This window comes from Pongo abelii, chromosome 8 (genome assembly GCF_028885655.2).
Source record: "Pongo abelii isolate AG06213 chromosome 8, NHGRI_mPonAbe1-v2.0_pri, whole genome shotgun sequence".
Taxonomy (NCBI): Eukaryota; Metazoa; Chordata; class Mammalia; order Primates; family Hominidae; genus Pongo; species Pongo abelii.
In genome coordinates, this window is record NC_071993.2 from 27,362,430 (window position 1) to 27,370,712 (window position 8,283).

Consider the following 8,283-nt stretch of genomic DNA (forward strand, 5'->3'; position numbering starts at 1 on the left):
AGGCTAGGATAAACTGGGCAGGGAATGTATCTCTGAGGGAAAACCTTCCAGATTGAAATACACATCAGTAAGATTGCTTTTACCTGGCCCTACATTCTTTTTTACAGGATACTAACAGCATTGTAATAATAGAGAATTCAAAAACTATCTAAAGAACTTTTTTTTTAACTACTGTTATTCAAGCATTAAAAAAAGCAAAACCAAAACAGCCTGTGTCCAGGGCTCCAATCAATCAAGCAACGTGAATCTCAGAGCAAGGGAACAGGCTCTACTGGTCATATTTTCTCGTTTTCCTCTCTCGATTTTCCTGAAAATTCTGAAGGTCGCAGAGGTAGAGATGAAAATCTAAGATCACCAAGACTTAAGAAGGCATGGGATGGTGAAAGCTATTTTTAATTATAGTATTGACCTCAAGATCGACTGACCCAATAATCCTTATAGAAATACCATACGTAGAACGTTTAACTTTTATTCATTTATTTTATTCATTTGCTGCTTCTGAACATTGATTCTTCGTGTCTCTTGCGGGGGTGGGGCATAGGAGGCCTCTTGGCGACCGCGGGGGGAGGGAGCACGAAGTCCAGGGGCGGCGGGAGCTCTGGGTCGTCCAGGGGTGGCAGCGGTGGAGGTGGCGGCAGGAAGTCGTCTGGCAGGGCGGAGAAGCCCCTGCCACCTGTGTTCTTGGCCTTGGGGAGCGTGGCGGGGCTGCTTCTGGTGTCCCAGGACCTCTGCACCAGAGGAGGCGGGGCAGGCTGGACTTGGGGCCTTGCGGGACCCGGGGCGCTCCTGGCGGTTCCCGAGGGCTGGCTTCTTATCCTGTAACCAAGCGACAGCAGCATTCATTATTTTAAAATTTTTGAAATTTTAAATTTATTGTCATTAATTAATGGAGACAGGGTCTCACTCTGTCGCCCAGCCTGAGTGCAATGGCGCGATCTGGGCTCACTGCAGCCTCCATCTACTGAGCTCAAGCGATCCTCCCACCTCAGTCTCGTGAGTAGCATTCTTTATTCTTGACAGAACAGCCCCAGTGGACAGGACCATGCCATAGATAGGCGAGGTCTCTGTCTGCCCCCTGGGGAGCCTCCGTCCCTCAGTCACTGAGACCCCTGGTTGTTCATGAGCTCATCTTCGCTCTCGCATAGGGAAATGACTCTAAATGGCCTTTAACATTATTATTATTGAGACGGAGTCTTGCTCTGTCACCCAGGCTGGAGTGCAGTGGCGCCATCTCAGCTCACTGCAACCTCTGCCTCCTGGGTTCAAGTGATTCTCCTGCCTCAGCCTCCTGAGTAGCTGGAACTACAGGTGCTGGCCACCACGTCCAGCTAATTTTTGTATTTTTAGTGGAGATGGGGTTTCACCATGTTGGTCAGGCTGGTCTCGAACTCCTGACCTCATGATCTGCCTGCCTCTGCCTCCGCCTCCCAAAGTGCTGGAATTACAAGCACGAGTCACCACACCTGGCTTTTTTTTTTTTTTTTTGTGACAGGATCTCGCTGTGTCACCCAGGCTGGAGTTCAGTGGTGCAAGCTCGACTCACTGCAACCTCTGCCTCGAGGGCTCAGTGATCCTCATGCCTCAGCCTCCTGAGTTACTGGGATGACAAGCATGTGCCACCATGCCCAGCTAATTTTTGTATTTTTTGTAGAGATGGTTTTTTGCCATGTTGCTCAGGCTGGTCTCCAACTCCCGGGCTCAAGTGATCTGCCCACCTCGGCCTCCCAAATTACAGGTGGAGCCATCTCACCTGGACAGTTTACCTTTTCTCAACTGCATGAAAGTTGGCTGGTTCACCGGGTATAAAATGAGCCCCGTAGTCCCTATTATGACCTGTGTCTCAGATTGTGATGAGACCAAATGAGATGTATATATATGAGTTCTGAAAAGAAAAATCATCAGCGTGTTTTGGTAGAAACCAGAATGCCAAATTTGGCTAAAGTCTATTAGAGGCATAGCCCTTCCCCTGCCAATACTGAAATACATTATAATAACTTGTATTTATATAATGAAACATCCCCAGGCAGCTGGATTGAATCCCTCTGTTTTAGTGGTAATTATCATTCGAATTTACATTTCATCAGGGTTCCAGTTTATTTCTTCCTCTGCTTAACAGCTTCTTACCACTGAAGATTAAATCTGGAAATTTTCTTTCTAACAAAGTGCCTTGTGATTTAGTTTCTATTTTATTTAGTTTATTTACTTAGCATGATAAGCTAATTAACTGGCGATGTACTTTTTCCTTTTTAAAAAATTTCTGAGCAGGTAGCTTGGGTATTGATGTTCACATATAGTTAAGTGATTTCTATTCTCGGATTCTTTTATTTCTTTCAGCATTTTTAAGTGCTTTCCTTCGATTGGCATTGTAGAAATAATGAAAATAGCAATAGCTGAAAGCACATTGCATGAGAAGCACAGGCTTGAGAAGATAATGAGAACATTAAAGAAATACAACTTTTACAGGCCTGCAGTGGTTGTCAAAATTATAAGAAGTTCAATAAATACTAAGATGTAATTGTTTTCACCACTGACTGATGGACAAAATGAAGGGGGGAAAGAAGTGAAAAACTGCTAAAGTGAAGCACCCTGCCTGTCCTAGCTGGGTGATATGCTATTGTCACAGTTATTTAAGGTTGTTTTGAATCACACATGAGAAATACTCAACAGAATTTATACAATCAACCAAGAGGTTTTGAACTAGATAAGTAACTAAATCATAATTATTAGCTATGATTTTAAGATAGATTTAAGTGAATCCTCATTGATCTATTCGGTTGAAAAAATGTTATGGAGGATGTCATACCTATTGGCTATTATTTTACAATGTATTTTCTCCTCCATCACTCTGGGGATGTATGTAGGACATTAATGGGGAAAATAGAAAATGCACATTTTTAATGTAACCCTTTTTTATCTTTTTTAAGACAAGGTCTTTATCTATCACGTAGGCTGGAGTGCAGTGGTGTGATCACAGCACTGCAGCCTTGAAATCCTGGGCTCAAGCAATTCAAACACCTCAGTTACCCAAGTAGCTAGGACCACAAGTGCACACCACCAAGCCTGGCTAATCTTTTAATTTCTAGTAGAGATGAGCCCTTGTTCTGTTGCCCAGGCTGGTCTGGAACTCTGGAGCTCAAGCAATTTTCCTGTTTTGGCCTCCCAAAGTACTGGAATTACAGGCGTGAGCCACCGTACCCAGCCTGTTTTCTCTTTTTTTTTTTTTTTTTTTTTTTTCTTTGTGAGATGAAGTCTCGCTCTGTCGCCCCAGGCTGGAGCGCAGTAGCGCGATCTCGGCTCACTGCAAGCTCCGCCTCCCGGGTTTATGCCATTCCCCGGCCTCAGCCTCCCAAGCAGCTAAGACTACAGGCTCTCACCACCAAGCCCGGCTAATTTTTTTTTTTTTTTCGTATTTTTAGTAGGGACGAGGTTACACCGTGGTCTCCATCTCCTGACCTCGTGATCCGCCCGCATCAGCCTCCCAAAGTGCTGGGATTACAGGCGTGAGCCACCGCGTGTTTTCTATTTTTAAAAGAGCAGTTATTGGAACAATGCGAATGGTTGAGAACATGGGCTTTGGGGGACGGCTGGATGGAATGTATGTCAGCTACTTGCTGGTTTTACCTTCGATGTTTCAGCATGTGTTTGGGCCTTTTCCAGAACAGCACTGACAGAATGTGCAGCCCGGGGCATCTGTCCATTGGGCTGGGTGATGCCTTTTATAGGTCCTGAGAGGGAGGAAGTGAGAAAAGATGAGTGAGAAAAGAATTTTCAACATTCTTGAAAGTTAATCTGAAAGTACAAAGCAGTTTACATCTATAAAGCAAAGAAAGATACTTCCTGGCTACTTCTTACCAAAAAAAAAAAAAAAAAGGAAATAAAAACAGAGCAAAGGAAGCAATTCACAGGTATGACATGGTACACAAAACCGTATGAAAAATCTGAGGTTCTGTGACAAAACTTTATATGAGATTCAGCAAAAGATTCAGGAAGGTGAGTACGGTATTTGATAAAGCCCACTGACGAGGGTCTGGATTAATTGGGATCGTGGAGAGGAATCGTATGTTTTACTTTTGAAAACGTTTCAATAATTGAAGAATAAACCTTGAAAACCAATTTTCTTTTAAAAAAATTGTATTATTGATTTCCCTAAAATGTATTTATCTAGTTTCATACCGTGCTGAGTACAGGAACAACTTTTGAACATTGTCCTCAACAAAGAGTATATTGGACTGAGTGCGGTGGCTCACGCCTCTAATCCCCGCACTTTGGGAGGAGGAAGCAGGCAGATCACGAGGTCAGGAGCTCAAGACCATCCTGGCCAACATGGTGAAACCCCGTCTCTACTAAAAATACAAAAATTAGCTGGGCGTGGTGGCGCATGCCTGTAGTCCCAGCTACTCAGTAGGCTGAGGCACAAGTATCGCTTGAACCTGGGAGGCGGAGGTTGTAGTGAGCCGAGATCACACCACTGCTCTCCAGCCTGGTGACAGGGTGAGACTCAGTCTCAACAACAGCAGCAGCAACAACAACAACAACAACAACAAAAGAGTACATTGGACACAGAAACAATGGAAATAATCTGGAATTAGATGTGAGTTTTTTTGTTTTCCCCAAAAGTCCTGGTATTACGATTTTATTTTCTTGCCTTTTAATTTGTCCTTTTGACAGAAAGCTTGACTCATGGAAGGTTTGCAGTTGTTACAGAATCAGACAGAAGAAGCTCTACATTGATTTCTCAGCTGCTTAGAAAGGATCCCGCCAAGGGTGGCCGCCTCTCCACACCTGGGCTGTTTGTCCTGCAAGTTAATTGCCGCCCAGCCCACACCAGAAGGTCTTCCGCTCCTCTCGCTGTGAATGCAGAGATGCTTTAGCCATGCTCAGCACCACTGTTCTAATAATCACAAACTGCCTGTTTATTTCTTCAACTAGTTTTCCAGTAATTTGAGAAACCTATTAATCTACATGACAACTCAAAGAATGACTTTAGGAGATTAGGAAAAAAAGAAAAAAAAGACAGTGGGGAATATTTGGCTGGGTTCTGGTGGCTCATTTCTGTAATCGCAGCCCTAGCGGAGGCCAAGGCAGGCGCATCACTTGAGGTCAGGAGTTCAAGGACAGACTGGCCAATTTGGTGAAACCCAGTCATTACTAAAAATACAAAAAATGTAGTCGGGCGTCATGACCCGTGCCTCTAATCCCAGCTACTTGGGAGGCTGAAGCAGGAGGACCACATGAATTCGGGAAGCAAGGGTTGCAGCAAGCTGACATCGTGACATAGCATTCCAGCCTGGGTGACAGAATGAGACTCAGGCTCAAAAAAAAGAATCATACTCAGGGGAAAATGGTGGGAAGGGGGAGAAAGATAAGAGACTACAAATTGGATTCCGTGTGTACTGCTTGGGTGATTGGTTACCAAAATCTCACAAATCTCCACTAAAGGAGTTATTCAATAACTAAATACTACCTGTTTGCCAAAAATTTATGAAAAGAAAAATTTAAAATTTTTTTTAATTGTGAAAATTGAGTGTTGTACTTTCAAGTTACAAAGGCACATCTATCATGAGGCTTAATTATTCTAACGTTTAAAGAAATGAAGAGAACAACCAGAGTTAAATAGAAAAGCTGTCAGCATTTCATCTACAGCAATGAAATCTGTAGCATGCATTTTGTATTTTGAAACTTAGTTTTCAGCCAGCCTGGGGGAAGAAGAGGAAGAAACAGAACTGGGCATTGGGGTAGGTAGGAGGAAAGTAAGAAACCGGCTGGAAACAGCAGGGAAAGAAGAAGGGATCAGGACTTGAGGCAGAGCCAGCCCTCCTGCTTGGGGCCTGGGCATAGGAAAGCAAACTCCGGGCAGGAGGAAGGAGCCCCAGGCTGTGGATGTCTCTGGGGGAAACTTGGGTCAGCAATGGCCAGAGGAGCTCCTGAACTTAAGCAGTATCTGCCGCCTCCCTACCTTTGGATGTCTTCTGGTGGCCAGTGTGCTGCTGTCAGGACTCTTGCTGGTTCCCAAATTTGACTGGGCAGCCTCCAAAGCAGTGGAGTCCAACGCTACTGCTGCCTCTGCCTTGTGGATCTCAGAGCTGCAAGACAGCTTCACCCATCACACCCTAAGATAGCCCTGCTTGTGGCTGGCATTGGGGGACAGCGTGTTCTGGGCGCCTCTGCTCCTGTATATCGCGGCCTGCGTCTTCACAGTCTGCATGCTGGTAGATGTCAGAGCCACAGGTTGGCTCTGCGAACCCTTTTGTCAATTGGGGCTGGCTTTGGTGCATATGCAACAGTTCAGTGTGGGCCCCATGGGTCACCCCTACTCTTCTCAGGCAGCTTGGGCCTTCGCTTGCCCCCAAGTCTGCAGGGCTCAACACGTATCACCTCTTTCTGGCAAAAGCATGGCTGGCACGGGCAGCCCTGGGCCATGGGGTGGCACTGCACTAGCAGCCCACACCCCCTGTCACCCCCGTATTCTGAGCTGACTTGTCTGCTAAAAAAAAAACCTGCCAACCTGTCTGGTTTATTTTAGAAGGGCCTGGATGCAACAAGCCTGAGAGCAGTGGCTTGGGGAGGAGAGACTACAAACGGATTCATCCCCCTTCCCCCACCGCCCAACAACTGAAGACCACCAACTGAGGACCACCAGCTGAAGAGAAACAACTGAGGGTACCAACTGAGGGCACTAACCAAAGGCAAACAATGAGGACACCCACTGAAGGCCACCAAGTGAAGGCCAGTTGCCCTGCCAACCAGACTGTATCCTGGTTAGAGGAAACAATCAGGCCCAGAATCCTTTGCATGTGTCCCCCCAACTTGGAATTGGGAGCTCAAGCACCAGGTTCTTAAGGTCCCCGCCCTGCCAGTGGACTTGTCCCACATCTCATTTATTGCTGGCTGCTGGGAGCTTTCAGGTTGCTCACTGTGATGAAGTTCCTAGGGATCATCACCTTACAATAAATGATGCTAAAATTACTGAAACCAAATCCGCCTCATGTATTATCTGGGATTCATAGAACCCCGCTTTCCCCCATAACCTCTGAGATTTTTACAAACTAAAAAAAGATTTCTGCAGCTGCTTTCAGAAAAACACATTGCCATGAACTACGCCTACACTATAATGACAAATCATATTTCATATATATATATACATATATATTCAATCCACACATATTCCATTTACAATTTTGAAAATAACACATTATTCAATCAAATTAACAAGAGTAATAGAAGACATTTTCTAAAATGTATACACTAAGTATATCACAGTTTTCTAGTGATCATTTTGATACAGCAACTTAGAATCTATGGCTTCAACAAACAGAGGCTTACATAAGAGAAAAGCACCACATAATTCACTATTTTAAATGTGATCATCATTGCTACTTTTAACTGTCAATTACCCAGGACATGTATTGTGAACTGCTTTGTGACTATGGTGACTCATTTAATCTTTGTGATCCTTGGTTTGATTTTTTCAAAAATATGAGTAACACCATTTTATAAACTTACTCTAGAACTTAAATGAGAGAAAAATAATCCATCTCTATATATTGAACACTAACAAAATTATAGGCACTGTGTCCAGATTTTTACACACTTACCTTATCGAAGCCTCATAACAACCCTATCTTTTAAATTACAGGCATTTTGTCCACCCAAATTTTTACTCATTTACCTTACGGAAGCCTCATAAGAATCCCCTCTTTTATAGATAAGCAAAGGGAGGTTCTGAGGAGTTAGAAACACATTCATGATCACATCGTAATGAGTGTTGGAACTGGGATTCAAATCCAGTTCTCTCTGACGCCAAAGGTGGTGCAAACTTAACGAAGACCAAGTTATACCCAGTACATGGAGGGATCAAAACATGTGGATTCCCTTTCTCTATCCTCTTATGTGTGAATTTCAATGGCTTTCACAGCCTCAGAACAATCCTAAACTCCCTCCGAGGTTGCCTTGCAGTTATTCCCTTCTTCTTGGTAATGACTGGGAATCTGCATATTTAGACCACAAGCGTCTCCTTAGAAACAGGTTTGTTGATCAAGGAATGAAATTTTTGGCTGGGGATGGTGGCTCACACCTGTAATCCCAGTACTTAGGGAAGCAAAGGTGAGCAGATCACCTGAGGTCTGGAGTTCGAGACCAGCCTGACTAACATGGTAAAACCCCGTCTCTCCTAAAAAGAACAACATTAGTCAGGCATGATGGCGCATGCCTCTAATCGGGAGGATAAGGCAGGAGAATCGCTTGAACCCAGGAGGCAGAGGTTACAGTGACCTAAATTATAGG

At 44.3% G+C, this 8,283-nt stretch overlaps 1 protein-coding gene across 2 annotated transcripts; it reads right to left on the reverse strand.

Annotated features, from left to right (window-relative positions):
* Positions 1-456: 456 nt before the first annotated feature.
* On the reverse strand, positions 457-7,087 carry LOC103891601 (amyloid beta A4 precursor protein-binding family B member 1-interacting protein-like). 2 transcript variants are annotated; one of them, XM_054523173.2, is made up of 5 exons: positions 5,957-7,087; positions 4,646-4,848; positions 3,622-3,725; positions 1,751-1,882; positions 457-816 (listed from the first exon to the last, which is right to left on the reverse strand). In XM_054523173.2, exons 3-5 carry the CDS (start codon positions 3,696-3,698, stop codon positions 486-488), a joined length of 540 nt encoding a protein of 179 aa, XP_054379148.1. In that variant the 5' UTR covers positions 3,699-3,725; positions 4,646-4,848; positions 5,957-7,087; the 3' UTR covers positions 457-485. The 2 variants fall into 2 exon arrangements, with proteins under 2 accessions (XP_054379148.1, XP_009243470.2); XM_009245195.3 differs by lacking the exon at positions 1,751-1,882 and having other exon boundaries at positions 5,957-6,568.
* Positions 7,088-8,283: the final 1,196 nt, after the last annotated feature.